Below are 15,465 nucleotides of genomic sequence, written 5' to 3'. Positions count from 1 at the left end.
GCTATAATTTGGCAAAGCCATTTGTGTCAGTGTTGTATTGTTGTAATGTTGACAAAGAATACTAGCTTTCTGAAACTATACTTGTAGAATCAGAGATAGTGGAAGCAATATCTCCACTCAAATGTAAAACAATGAGGACAAAGAGATAAGGGGAAAAGATTCATTTTTATTTCCTTCAACCAAAACATTGTACAGAGGCATATTCTTAAAAAAAAAAAAAAAGGTACACAGGTACTAGGATCATGAAAATGTAGCGTTTCTGTTCACGTTTTCAACCTACCACCTGGCACACAGGTGAGAAGCACACAGATTGAGAGGGACATACTGACCAAACGTTCATGACAGATACAAGGCATGATGACAATCCCCAAAAGCAGAATAAAAGCGATCTGTTTTTTTGTCAAGTATCGTCTTTCAAGATCCCATTGCCTAGACTGGCCAGATTTTAAATTTAAACATCTTCAAAGTAAAATTACAATTAAAATAGGTGACTTTAGTTAGCACACTTTACGAGAGTTTCTCAACCTTTGTGTTTAAGCAACGTCAGTCAGTAGGGTCATTATTGCAAAATAAATGTACACATACATTATTCAATCATTTCATCCAAACAACTTGTGCGTGTCAACGAGCGTCTGAGTAGCTAGGCGCTAAAATAGAAGACGGTTCTATTTTTTACTCGTGACACGCTGCAAGTCCCACCTCTCCAATCTCCTCATTCATTTTCAGGAGAATATACCCACATGGGTGATTGAAGGATGAACTGAGGTTCCCACTCCAGTCCAGTTGGTGGTAATGCATCTTAAAGTTGGTCACCAACTGCCATATAAAGTTCACAGAAGGAGGAAGAAAACTAAAGGAGAGATTACTAGAAACCACCAAGGTTTCCACTCCTATATGTGGATTGACAGAGGAGAACACACACATTTGTGTGACTCAATTTGGCCAAAATTCTACAAAGATCCAGAAAGAAAGGACCTAATGTTTATATCCCAGGACAAATTAGCTAGCAACAGCAAGGTAGCTAGCTACATTTTATGTGTTTCGACCTCTCCCCAAAGTAATATAGTTAGTTCAGAGTTCGTTTTGATATTTCAACCTGCGTGTCCTGATCATGTCTGCAGGTAGCCTAGAGGTTAGAGCGTTGGGCCAGTAATCGAAAGGTTGCTAGATCAAATCCCAGAGCTGACAAGGTAAAAAGCTGTCATTCTGCTCCTGGCCTGTTCCTAGGCTATAATTGTAAATAAGAATTTGTTCTTAACTGACTTGCCTAGTTAAATAAAGGTTCAATAAAAAGAAAAAGATGGACAAAATTAACATTTGCACGCAAGCGTGTCCAGTCTAGTCAACATCTAAGGCACCACTTATGTGAGGGACTGACTATCTGCTACACAGTTCCTCTACTAGTTTGTAGAAACTGATCTACAAGACTAGCTGCTGAAGTTTCAAACGTTCACTTGGGAGTTGAAACCGGATGCATCGTATTATGGGGCCAAAGCAATGCTAGAAAATCACATGGAGAAAAATAGATCTATTAAGAGGTCAAAATTTTACATACGTGGGTCAAGGATATGTTTTTTTACATCCTATTCAATAGAAAACATTAGAAATCAAATGGAATATCACCAACACTGTCATTGAGATGGATACAGTTTGAATATACAATAAATAAATACATTTAAGAGAACTGAACAAAATCTCAAATCAAATTAGGAGCACAAAATAAGACTTAAAACATGCCAGTAAAATGCACAATGCATCAATGAGCAAAATGGAGACTAACATGAAACTGTAGTTTGAGTCTGCAGGAAAATCCAACAAATGAAAACGGGCCTCATTCTACATGGGACTGAAGTAGTTCCTAGGCTCTGCCCTAAGGTCAGTTTCTGCTTTACCGCCAAATGATTCCCATGCTAACTTTGTGTTTCCGGGCGACCTCTATGTGGCGTGAATGAAAAAATCATGCGACCTACTAAAACTAACAACGGAGTTGCACTCCCATGTGTTCATTTACAAAGCTCTACTTGCTCCAGGTACAGCAAACATTTTCCATTCAAGCAATGAAATGTATATTTTGGCAACAGTACTCCTATTTCATGCCTTCAAAACATGCTTTGCGACAAATACTCACAAAAGAGAATCAAGACAATTTCCTGAGGATTCAAGTTTTTCCGAAACCCCCTTGTCAAAAAACCTTTAACCTATTTAATTTGCTACGTTCTTAGTTACTAAACCTACCAAAAGTCGCCCTTGTCAGTTTGAATTTGAAGAGGATATTGTCAAATGTGGTGGTAACAGCCAAAAAGATTTTAGGAAGATGCCAAGCATGATGAGCACCATCTCTCTCGCTCAGATAACAACACTGAGTGTCTTTTTAGCATGTGAAAGCAACATTTTGCAAAAAACATTGGGAGCATAAAAATCAGGTTGAGGGTGCGTCCGACTTAATATTGTCCACCACAGGGCTACAGCATTCCCAATGGCATTCTTCATTTCTAGCCAAACTGGAAAAATACATTTCCAGGTGCTTGGTCTAGAGGGTGGGAAAAAAAGAAATGTTACTTTGCTGGGTTGAAATCCATGACAAAGTGTATGATTACAGTATTTTTGGGAAGTTTACAGGGTCCTCGAGTTTCCACATTTTGTTGCCTTATTCTAAACTGGATTAAATAAAAAAACTGTTCCTCATCAACCTACATACAATACCCCATAATAACAAAGCAAAAATAATATTTTGAATATAAAAGTGGACAAAAAAGAGATTTGGCTCATTAATCTATATGGTCCAAATCAGGGTGATCCACACTTCATCGAAAACATTTATACCAATTTATTCAACTTACAGGCAACAAATGATCTAATCATTATGGTAGGAGACTATAAAACAGTGATTAAGATTAAGATATAGATTAAGTACCTCAATGGACTGTAAAGATAATCACTCCACAAACTATCACCGTGCCCTTAAGGAAATCAAATATTATGGACACATTAGAAATAGTGGATATTTGGAGACTAAAAAAAGCCCAGACCTAGTGAGATATACATGGAGACTTAATCCAGATAGTCATCTTGACTACTTTCTTGTCTCTTTCATCAAAGATTTCGTATACAAACAATGTATACGAAATGCTTCAGTCTGGTTTTTGACCCCATCATAGTACTGAGACTGCACTTGTGAAGGTGGTAAATTACCTTTTAATGGCGTCAGACCGAGGCCCTGCATCTGTCCTCGTGCTCCTAGACCTTAGTGCTGATTTTGATACCATCGATCACCACATTCTTTTGGAGAGATTGGAAACCCAAATTGGTCTACATGGACAAGTTCTGGCCTGGTTTAGATCTTATCTGTCGGAAAGATATCAGTTTGTCTCAGTGAATGGTTGTCCTCCGACAAATCAACTGTAAATTTAGGTGTTCCTCAAGGTTCCGTTTTAGGACCACTATTGTTTTCACTATATATTTTACCTCTTGGGGATGTCATTCGAAAACACAATGTTAACTTTCACTGCTATATGCGGATGACACACAGCTGTACATTTCAATGAAACATGGTAAAGCAGCAAAATTGCCCTCGCTAGAAGCCTGTGTTTCAGACATACAGTGGGACAAAAGAGTATTTAGTCAGCCACCAATTGTGCATGTTCTCCCACTTAAAAAGATGAGGCCTGTAATTTTCATCATAGGTACACTTCAACTATGACAGACAAAATGAGAAGAAAAAATATCCAGAAAATCACATTGTATGATTTTTAATGAATTTATTTGCAAATTATGGAGGAAAATAAGTATTTGGGAGAACTTGCACAATTGGTGGCTAACTAAATACTTTTTTGCTCCACTGTAAGAAAGCGGATGGCTGCAGACTTTCTACTTTTAAACTCAGACAAAACCGAGATGCTTGTTTTAGGTCCCAAGAAACAAAGAGATCTTCTGTTGAATCTGACAATTAATCTTGATGGTTGTACAGTCGTCTCAAATAAAAACTGTGAAGGACCTCGGCGTTACTCTGGACCCTAATCTCCCTTTTGACGAACATATCAAGACTGTTTCAAGGACAGCTTTTTTCCATCTACGTAACATTTCAAAAATCTCTCTCTCTCCTTGCTGTCCCCGGTCCACCTGGCCGTGCTGCTGCTCCAGTTTCAACTGTTCTGCCTGCGGCTATGGAACCCTGACCTGTTCACCGGACGTGCTAATAATAATAATTTAAAAAGCAGTTTCTGACTAAAGGGACGAGACTAAGGGAAATCCATGAACTAATAGTGCAGGTAAATAGCAACACTACAGAGATACAAAATAAGTTAGAGGAAAAAGACCTTGAGGTACTTCTTCAAAAATGACCTAATGTAATCTATTACAAAAATATAGCACACTGGATGGAATATGGAGAAAAATACACAAAATTCTTTCTGAATCTCCAATACAGGAACGCTGTATCATCCAAATTATATTTTAAAAGAGGAAGCTAATTATTTTAGGCAGATCTCTTTTCCGTCTCATCCTTTCCCACTGAATGAAGATTATGGTAAGGAATACTTTCCAAATAATATAAAAAAATGGAAAATTAACCAAATGTACAGAAAAATCAGTGCGAAGGCCAAATTACAGAGGAAGAATTGAGGCTATTCAACTCTTTCAGTCTGGAAAAATGCCAGGGCTTGATGGCATACCGGTAGAGGCATATCAAGTATTTTTTGATATACTAAAAGCTCCATTGTTAGATTGTTTTAACTACTCCTATAGAAATGGTACTCAGCAGGAAGGTCTGATTTCTCTATTATTAAAACAAGACCCAGATGGCAAATATAAAGACAGTCAGGAGGCCCCTTACACTTCAATGTTGTGATGCAAAAATACTAGCAAAATGCATAGCCCTCAGAATTAAACAGGTTTTACCAGGTATTGTTCATCCTGATCAGACAGGTTTTTTTACATGGACGATACATTGGAGATAATATTCGACAACGACTAGAAATAATAGATCATGAAACATTTAAGAAGCCAGGAATGGTATTTATAGCGGATTTTGAAAAGGCATTTGATAAAGACTGGATGTTTGCTATTTTGGTCATTCTCTTATAAAATAGGTAAAAAATTATAGCAACCCCAGGTGTAAAATAGTAAATAACGGCTCAGAGTTTTGAATTGTCAAGAGGAGTTAAACAAGGGTGTCTGCTGTCACCATATCTATTTGCTATGGCCATCGAAATGGTAGCTATTAAAATCAGATCCAATAACAGAGGATTAGAAATCCAAGGATTAAAAACAAAAGGTGTCCATGTATGCCGATGACTCAAGTTTTTTATTAACTCCGCAAGCTAGATTGATCTAAAATTGACCATAGAAATAGTACTGTTAGGACATCTGGAGAGACCAGGTCAGTCAATTGCTCTTTTTACTCTTAGTAAAAATCTTCAACTCGCATCACCCTGCAATGTCTCATTGAAGATCTAGATAACTTTTCTGTACTCTCTGGACTAAAACCGAATTGTGTACAATATTACGTATTGGATCCTTAAAAAATACAACTTTTACATTACCCTGCAGTTTACCTATAAAATGGGCTGATGGTGAAACAAGCATTGCAGAGCTGGCTTCAATTTTATCCCCCTGAAAAGATAGAACAAATATTATGGCTGAACTCAAATGTGCTGGTTGATAAAATACCTGTATGTATGGGAAAGATGTTTGAAAAGGGTATTTTGTTCTTAATTGATAATGTAAATTGGAATGGTAGAGTTATATACTTCAAGGAGTTATCAGAATTGTACGGAAAGGTCTGCTCAATCCAAGAGTACAACCAATTGATTACAGCATTGCCCCAAAAATGGAGGAGGCGGGTGGCAGCGGGAGGAGGTAGGGAACTGGTCTGTCTGCCCAATATAAAGGGTCAAAACTGGCAGAGGAATAAAAATCGCATAAATAGGAAAGTATACCAGTTTCATTTGAGGACCAGGACCTGAAAATGCATAGCATTGATCTAAAATTGACCATAGAAATAGTACTGTTAGGACATCTGGAGAGACCAGGTCAGTCAATTGCTCTTTTTACTCTTAGTAAAAATCTTCAACTCGCAATCTGTGGATTCTATTCGATAAGAAATTGTACGTTAAACATCACAGCATAGTTGAAAGATATGTGTTGCGTAGAAACTCGAAAGTGGGTGGCCAGCAGAGATGGATGGGATGGGCTGAGGGAAGCTGAGGGTTGGTATGTGGGATTGGAGACAAGTGGGAGTGGAGTTGCTGTGTGAGAGATAAAATGGTCAGAGATAAAAGGAAAAAATAATAATTTAAAAATCTAAATAAAACATAATATGAATGAATGACACTAAGTGGCAGTGTTTTTACAACTAATGCCGGTTTGCCTGAGGCTGGTGCCGTGCAGGTGTTTGTCGACACACACACTCATTCAAATAAACACAGAGAAGAACACACACATACAAGAACACACACATGTAATAGTGCCAGACATGCACACAAACATATACAGTTGGCATTGCTGTTATGATTTTAGATGTCCTTGATGTCCTTTGGTGTAAATGTATACTTTTTTTGCATTGTTGTTTGGTGTTTTCTATGTTTCCTTTTTAATCTTTAGTTTATTCTCTTGGTTGTTTGTGCATTGGGGGGGTTCTTGGGGGTGGGGAATGGAATTAATTGTATTATTTATATTTTTTCTGAGGGGGGGTGGGGGGTCCAGTGGGAGGGGTCTCAAATGGTTGAGGGACAGCTATTGGGAATTGTGGGGGGTCTTGGAGGGTTCGGGTTCACGTCTTTTGGCCTGGTGATAGATCGGTCAACATGCCCTTGAGCAGGGCATTGACCCTGAATTGGAATCTGTTGGATGACTGGCATTATGTAGTAGTTGAGCGGCTTCACTGCAAGTATATTGTATGTTTCGAATATTCTATTATAAATGGAGAAAAAAAACACAAAAAAACAAAAGTTAAAATAGTTTAAGAAATATCGGCAAATTTCAGTCGACAGAAGGTACTCTTCGGTAAAAGCGGTAAATTGGTCATCAAAAAGAAAGGAGGACCAAGGCACTTCATTTACATAAGTATTCAAACCCTTTAATATGAGACATGAAATTGAGCTCAGGTGCATCCTGTTTCCATTGATCATCCTTGTGATGTTTCTACAATATGAATGGAGTCCACCTGTGGTAAATTCAATTCATTGTACATGATTTGGAAAGGCACACACCTGTGTATATAAGGTCCCACAGTTCACATAACAAAAACAAAGCCATAACGTCAAAGGAATTTCCCGTAGAGCTCCGTGACAGGATTGTGTCGAGGCACAGATCTGGGGAAGGGTACCAAAACATTTCTGCAGCATTGAAGGTCCAGAAGAACACAGTGGCCTCCATCATTCTTAAATGGAAGAAGTTCAGAACCACCAAGACATGGCTGCCCAGCCGAACTGAGCAATCGGGGTAGAAGGGTATTGGTCAGGGAGGTGACCAAGAACCCGATGGTCACTCTGACCGAGCTTCAGAGTTCCTCTGTGGAGAAAAGAGAACCTTCCAACAACACTCCACCAATCAGGCATTTATGGTAGAGTGGCCAGACAGAAGACACTCCTCAGTAAAAAGGAACATGACAGCCCAATTAGAGTTTGCAAAAAGGCACCTAAAGGACTCCGACCATGAGAAACAAGATTCTCTGGTCTGATGAAACCAAGATTGAACTCTTTGGCCTGAATGCCAAGCATCACGTCTGGAGGAAACCTCCCACCAAGCCTATGGTAAAGCATGGTGGTGGCAGCATCATGCTGTGGGGATGTTTCTCAGTGGCAGGGACTGGGAGACTAGTCAGGATCGAGGGAAAGATGAAAGGAGCAAAGTAGAGAGAGATTCTTGATGAAAACCAGCTCCAGAGTGCTCAGGACCTCAGACTGGGGCGAAGGTTCACCTTCCAACAGGACAAGAATCCTAAGCACACAGCCAAGATAAGGCAGGAGTGGCTTCTGGACAATTTTCTGAATGTGCCCAGCCAGAGCCCAGACTCAAACCCGATCGAGAATCTCTGGAGAGATCTGATAATAGCTGTCCATCTCACAGCGACGCTCCCCATCCAACCTGACAGAGCTTGAGAGGATCTGCATAGAACGGGAGAAACTCCCCAAATACAGGTGTGCCAAGCTTGTAGCATCAGACCAAAGACTCAAGGTTGTATTGGCTGCCAAAGGTGCTTCAACAAAGTACTGAGTAAAGGGTCTGAATACTTGTAATATTTCCGTATGTTAATTTGAATACATTTGCAAAAATTAATAGAAACCTGTTTTTGGTTTATCATTATGGGGTATTTAATTAATTTTAGAATAAGGCTGTAACGTAACAAAATGTATTTTAAAAAATCAAGGGGTCTGAATAACCTGTGTACAAATTAAAGGTAAAAAAGTATCATTGTCACAGCAGTGTTCCTACATACTGTGATTGGATTCAAAACTGAATCCTCCTGCTGGGCCTCCAAAGAAGGTCTTGAAGATGTTGTTGGCATTGAAATCTGCAGAGAAACAACAGCAATGAGTCAAAGTGTCAACGTGCGATATTAATTCTCCCCCCAATTCAGTCACATCCACACATCAAAACAAACCTTTTTTGTATTAAAGACTGCACTGGGAATAGACATTTAAAATTGGCAACTATTTCTCACACAATTCGATCACATGTATATTTTTCAGAGATATGCCATTCTCCTAGAATTACATTTTGACTCTTGACCATGAGAGAGTGAGGAGGCCGACGCTGATCAATGGCCAGTGTTGCATTTGTCCCCTCAGTGGTTATGGTTAGAACCCAGGGTAAGGTAATCTGAGCCAAGACATGTGGTTTGATGTTGATGTTATGGTTCAGACTAGCATTGAGGGTAAGGTAATCTTAAACTACACTACCAGTCAAAAGGTTTAGAACATCTACTCATTCAAGGGTATTCTTTATTTGGACTATTTTCTACATTGTAGAATAATAGTGACGACTAGGACTAGGAAATAACACGTGGAATCATGTAGTAAACAAAAAAAAGTGTTAAAACAAAAGATTTTATGTTTGAGATTCTTCAAAGTATCCACCATTTGCCTTGATGACAGCTTTGCACAGTCTTGGAATTCTCTCAACCAGCATCACCTGGAATGCTTTTCCAACAGTCTTGAAGGAGTTCCCACATATGCTGAGCACTTGTTGGCTGCTTTTCCTTCACTCTGCGGTCCGACTCATTCTAAAGCATCTCAATTTGTTTGAGGTCGGGGGATTGTGGAGGCCATGTCATCTGATGCAGCACTCAATCACTCTCCTTCTTGGTAAAATAGCCCTTACACAGCCTGGAGGTGTGTTGGGTCATTGTCCTGTTGAAAAACAAATGATAAATGGGACTAAGCGCAAACCACATGGGATGGCATGTCACTGCAGAATGCTGTGGTAGCCACGCTGGTTAAGTGTGTCTTGAATTTTAAATAAATCACAGACAGTGTCACCCACAAAGCACCCCCAACCCATAACACAACCTCCTCCATGCTTTACGGTGGGAAATACACATGCAGAGATCATCCTTTCACCCACACCGTATTTCACAAAGACACTGCGGTTGGAAACGAAAATCTTCAATTTGGACTCCGAACCAAAAGGTCAAATTTCCACCATTCTAATGTCCATTGCTTGTGTTTCTTGGCCCAAGCAAGTCTATTCTTCATTGGTGTCCTTTAGTAGTGGATTCTTTGCAGGAATTTGACTATGAAGGCCTGATTCACAGTCTGCTCTGAACAGTTGATGTTGAGATGTGTCTGTTACTTGAACTCCGCAATTTCTGAAGCTGTTAACTCTAACTTAACCTCTGGGTCTTCCTTTCCTGTGGCGGTCCTCATGAGAGCCAGTTTCATCATAGCGCTTGGTTTTCGCAGCTGAAATTTTCCGTATTGACTGGCTATTTTGAAGAAACTCAAATATAAAATGTATTTTGATTTGTTTAACACTTTTTTGGTTACTACATGATTCCATGTGTTATTTCATAGTTGTGATTTTTTCATTATTATTCTACAAAGTAGAAAATAGTAAAAAATAAAGTAAAAAGCCTTGAATGAGTAGGTGTTCTAAAACTTTTGACCTGTAGAGTAAATCTTTGGGTAGGGGAAGTGTTTGGGTAGTGTTTAATGTGAGGTTTGAGGGGGATGTAACCTCGTCCGCATATAGAGCCAGGAAACGGCCTCCCGAGTGGCGCAGCGGTCTAAAGCACTGCATCGCAATGCTAGAGGTGCGTCACTACAGACCCGGGTTCGATCCCAGGCTGTGTCGCAGTCGGACACGACTGGGAGACCCATGAAGTGGTGCACAACTTGCCCGGGTTAGGGGAGGGTTTGGCCAGCCGGGACGTCCTTGTCCCATCGCGCTCCAGCTACTCCTTGTGAAGGCCCGGGCGTATGCACGCTGACTTCGGTCGCCAGTTGTACGGTGTTTCCTCCAACACATTGGTGAGGCTGGCTTCCGGGTTAAACGAGTAGTGTGTCAATAAGCAGTGCGGCTTGGCAGGGTAGGAGGATGCATGGCTCTCGACTTTAGCCCCTCCAGAGTCCGTACGGGAGTTGCAGCGATGGGACAAGACTAACTACCAAATGGATGTCACAAAATTGGGGAGATCCTCGGCAGATCCTCAGTCACTAGGAATAGCGAAATGGTTAGGGCTAGGATTTGGGGTAAAGAAATATAATCCTAAATCAGTGGTTATGGGGTACTGTTTAAGATTAGGATAATGGAATTTGATTCTAAACTCAACAAAAAAAGAATCTGCCCTTTTTCAGGACCCTGTCTTTCAAAGATAATTCATAAAAAGCCAAATAACTTCACAGATCTTCATTGTAAAGGGTTTAAGCACCATTTCCCATGCTTGTTCAATGAACCATAAACAATTAATGAACACGCACCTGTGGAACGGTCGTTAAGACACTAACAGCTTACAGACGGAAGGTCACAGTTATGAAAACTCTGAAAAACACCAACAGAAAGATACCCAGGTCCCTGCTCATCTGCGTGAACGTGTCTTAGACATGCTGCAAGGAGGCATGAAGACTGCAGATGTTGCCAGGGCAATAAATTGCAATGTATGTACTGTGAGACACCTAAGACAGCACTACAGGGAAGCAGGACGGACAGCTGATCATCCTCGCAGCGACAGACCACGTGTTACAACACCTGCAACAACAACTGCCCGAGTTACACCAGGAACGCACAATCCCTCCATCAGTGCTCAGACTGTAAACAATAGGCTGAGAGAGGCTGGACTGAGGGCTTGTAGGCCTGTTGTAAGGCAGGTCCTCACCAGACATCACTGGCAACAACGTTGCCTATGGGCACAAACCCACCATTACTGGACCAGACAGGACTGGCAAAAAGTGCTCTTCACGGTCTTGTCTCACCAGGGGTGATGGTCAGATTCGCGTTTATCGTCGAAGGAATTACACTGAGGCCTGTACTCTGGAACGGGATCGATTTGGAGGTGGAGGGTCCGTCATGGTCTGGGGCGGTGTGTCACAGCATCATCGGACTGAGCTTGTCGTCATTGCAGGCAATCTCAACGCTGTGCGTTACAGGGAAGACATCCTCCTCCCTCGTGGTACCCTTCCTGCAGGCTCATCCTGACATGACCCTCCAGCATGATAATGCCAGAAGCCATACTGCTTGTTCTGTGCGGGATTTCCTGACAGGAATGTCAGTGTTCTGCCATGGCCAGCGAAAAGAGCCCATATCTCAATCCCATTGAGCACATCTGGGACCTGTTGGATCAGAGGGTGAGGGCTAGGGCCATTCCCCCTAGAAATGTCCGGGAACTTGCAGGTGCCTTGGTGGAAGAGTGGGTTAACATCTCACAGCAATAACTGGCAAATCGGGTGCAGTCCATGAGGGGGAGATGCACTGCAGTACTTAATGCAGCTGGTGGCCACACCAGATACTGACTGTTACTTTTGACACCCCCTTTGTTCAGGGACACATTATTCCATTTATGTTAGTCACATGTCTGTGGAACTAGTTCAGTTTATGTCTCAGTTGTTGAATCTTATATTCAAACAAATATTTACACATGTTAAGTTTGCTGAAAATAAATGCAGTTGACAGTGAGAGGACGTTTCTTTTTTTGCTGAGTTTAGATTGGTGGTTACTGACCTCCCATATTATTGCTGTCCTCCTCCAGGTCATGGCCGCAGTCATAGCGAGTCTTCTTCTTGGGGTCAGAGAGCACAGTGAAGGCCTCGCCCATCTCTTTAAACTTCTTTTCCTCCTCCTTCTGTACCTCTGGCGTGGCCGCACTGTGACGATCTGACCAGCAAATAGAAAACATTAGGTGAAAATTTGAACGCTTTACTTGACAGTTGCGTTGCAGCTGGTATTTCCCAGAGACAGAAAAATGAAAATGGGAAAGGCTGCTCTCTGATCCCTTATATCACCTCCTGCAATTATGCCCGTAAGCAAGGCACAATTGCTCTCCATCCAGGGGCGCTGCACTGCAGCTGACCCTGTGCCTCTCAATGTGGGAGTCTATATATGGGGGTGTTGGGAAAGGCAAAAAACAAATTTCCATTCTAACCAATTGACAATAAAGTATCTATTCTATAGTGTTGGTTTTCTTTCAAAAACGATGTTTGATTGAGCCTGCCTGGAGTAACGGAAAGAATATAAATATTACTTGAACACAGGTCAGTCTTACTCCTCAATGGTGTTGCCTGTGTATGTTGGTGTACCTGGGTGGTGCATGAGGGCCCGTTTCCGATAGGCCTTCTTAATCTCATCTTCTGTGGCGTTCTTTCCCACCCCCAGAACCTTGTAGTAATCTTTCCGCTTGCTCTTCTTCAGTTCCAACTGAGCCGTCTTCAAGAGATGCTTGTGTTCTACAGAGGGAAAGGGAAATAGAGAGAGGGAAAGACAGAAGAGATAATTTGTTAACAAAACTATTTCACCCGAATGAACAAATGCAATAATGTAATCAATCACCACCATCAAGAAAATTTCAAGAAAGAAAACAAGTACTGTTCAACCTCTGCCATTATTTTTCCACTGGTGACTATCAAGTAAACTATGGTTGCAATACCAACATACCTTTAGTCTTCTCTGTCTGGTAGACCTTTTCATAGTCCCGTACAGCTTCTTCATACTGTTCGATGTCCATATAACTGCAGAAAAAAAAGCAGAGTTAAGTGTTTCACTGTCTCAGAGTCAAGAGGCAAAGAGTCTCTTTGGAAGCGATATTCAGCAGCCTAGCCACCAGCGATCAGTCATTTTCAATGGAAGTGGGAAACAAGAGGAGAGACACAGCGACTTAACGGTCGGTGACGGGAGAGTTAGCGACCAGAATTGAAATGTCTCAATATTAAGCATATTTCGGCGACGCAACCACGCCACAGCCAATCAGGAGAGGGTAGTTCTTGCTAGCAAGCCTTGGCTAACAACAAAACTGCCGTCATCTAAGGTGTTTGCATGAAACACCCACCATGGGAGATCTCAATGACTTGATTGCTGATTATCGCTCCAAGTCTGAGCCACTTGTTATAAGTACTTTTCATAGCTTACCACTGGGCTCGTCTCAAATAGGCCTTGATATATGTGTCGTCCAACTTTATTGCACTTGTGCAATCTTCGATTGCTTGATCAGGTTTATTCAGCTGAAGGAGAGGAAGTAAAGACACAAATGAACAGATGGCATGCGTTTCAAACAATTAGGAACTCAACTTCCAGAATCTAGCTTGGATTGCTAACATACATAAAGTATTATCAAATGTACTTTTAACTAACCCCAAGATGGTCCTTTTTCAAATGGGAGTTGGGAGACACATTGGGCAGAACAAGCAAGGAGGGAGTTAAGCTGAGCGAAGCACGAGCTGGTGAGATCCAATTTGTGCATTTTAGCATGTATTTGCATATTTCTGTTAGGGAAGGCCTATTCTCTGAAGTACGTGTGAGCAGGAACTTGAATTTGTCTTTGCACTCCTAAACAATGTAATTTTTTACAACTTGGCAAAGGTTAAATTCTAAGAAACGTGCGCTCTGTTCGTGTGATGAAGCGGACTCGGCCGCTCTCGTCATGACCGCACATTATTTAATTCCCCTTATAAATGGTTTGGCGCATTCATGTTTTCCCTTTTTTGTAAGTGATGAATTTATCCTAAATGTATACATTGTTGTACTTCTTTCACAATATCATGAGTATTAACTGTGTGCAAAGCTAATCATGTATTGAAATGTTAGGTCAAGTTGCACAATGGCACTTTTTATTCATGCATTTTTTATTGAACCTTTATTTAACTAGGCAACTCGGTTAAGAACAAATTCTTATTTACAATGACGACCTACCCTGGCCAAACCCGGAAAACACTGGGCCAATTGTGCGCCGCCCTATGGGACTCCCAATCACGGCCAGATGTGATTCAGCCTGGATTCAGTACAGGGTCTGTACTGATGCCTCTTGTACTGAGATGCAGTGCCTTAGATCGCTGAGCCACTCAGGAGCCCATTCAGTTTCAGTAATTTATCCTTTTGCAATCCTCCAAGTGGATGCTATGTTCAGATGCACATGAACACTCGCTACACTGATTAGAAAAAAAGCTTGTTTATTTCCATATATTAAATTCCTTATGGAGCCGCACACTGCTCACTCTCCCGCTACACATGGACATATGTTTGTAATTTGTGCATCTTGGACCTCCATGTCAGTCATTGTTCACATGTCCATGTGTAGCGGGAGAGTGGGCAGTGTGCGGCTCCATAAGGAATACGTGTTGCCGCCTGTTTATAATACTGGTCAACAAAACCAGTATTATAAAAAATGTTTTTCTTAAAGTATTACAGCTTCTTTGAGATGTCTATTTGGACGGAATATGTAAAAGTGGCTATTAATGAAGATGCCTGTTACTAGGGATGCAATGATTCTCCGATAAACATTTGAATCGGGGACCGATTGTGTAAGATACAGTGGCTTGCGTATTCACCCCACTTGGCATTTTCCCTATTTTCTTGCCTTACAACCTGGAACGAAAATTTATTTTTGGTGGGTTTGTATCAGTTGATTTACACAACATGCTTTGAAGGTGCAAAATATTTTTTTTTGTGAAACAAACAAGAAATAAGACAAAAAAAAACAGAAATCTTGAGCGTGCATAACTATATATACAGTGGAGCAAAAAAGTATTTAGTCAGCCACCAAGTTCTCCCACTTAAAAAGACGAGGCCTGTAATTTATCATAGGTACACTTCAACTATGACAGACAAAATGAGAATTTTTTTCAGAAAATCACATTGTAGGATTTTTTATGAATTTATTTGCAAATTATGGTGGAAAATAAGTATTTGGTCACCTACAAACAAGCAAGATTTCTGGCTCTCATGGACTTGTAACTTCTTTAAGAGGCTCCTCTGCCCTCCACTCGTTACCTGTATTAATGGCACCTGGTTGAACTTGTTATCTGTATAAAATACACCTGT

The 15,465-nt window shown here is 40.9% G+C and overlaps 1 protein-coding gene across 4 annotated transcripts in view; it reads right to left on the bottom strand.

Moving 5' to 3' along the window:
- Positions 1-146: 146 nt before the first annotated feature.
- The window catches only part of LOC112233715 (dnaJ homolog subfamily C member 7), a 50,258-nt gene continuing 34,939 nt past the window's right edge, over positions 147-15,465 (bottom strand). For all 4 annotated transcript variants that reach the window (XM_024401523.2, XM_024401526.2, XM_024401527.2 and 1 more), the window contains 6 exons: positions 13,558-13,649; positions 13,087-13,160; positions 12,732-12,878; positions 12,157-12,309; positions 8,438-8,512; positions 147-2,530 (listed from right to left, as the gene is read on the bottom strand). In XM_024401523.2, coding sequence (XP_024257291.1) covers positions 2,493-2,530; positions 8,438-8,512; positions 12,157-12,309; positions 12,732-12,878; positions 13,087-13,160; positions 13,558-13,649 — 579 coding nt within the window. In that variant the 3' untranslated portion in view covers positions 147-2,492. The remainder of the gene's footprint in view (positions 2,531-8,437; positions 8,513-12,156; positions 12,310-12,731; positions 12,879-13,086; positions 13,161-13,557; positions 13,650-15,465) is intronic.

Source organism: Oncorhynchus tshawytscha, linkage group LG25, assembly GCF_018296145.1.
Source record: "Oncorhynchus tshawytscha isolate Ot180627B linkage group LG25, Otsh_v2.0, whole genome shotgun sequence".
NCBI lineage: Eukaryota > Metazoa > Chordata > Actinopteri > Salmoniformes > Salmonidae > Oncorhynchus > Oncorhynchus tshawytscha.
Note: the sequence above shows the minus strand (reverse complement) of the source record. Positions and strands in the feature narration are given on the sequence as shown.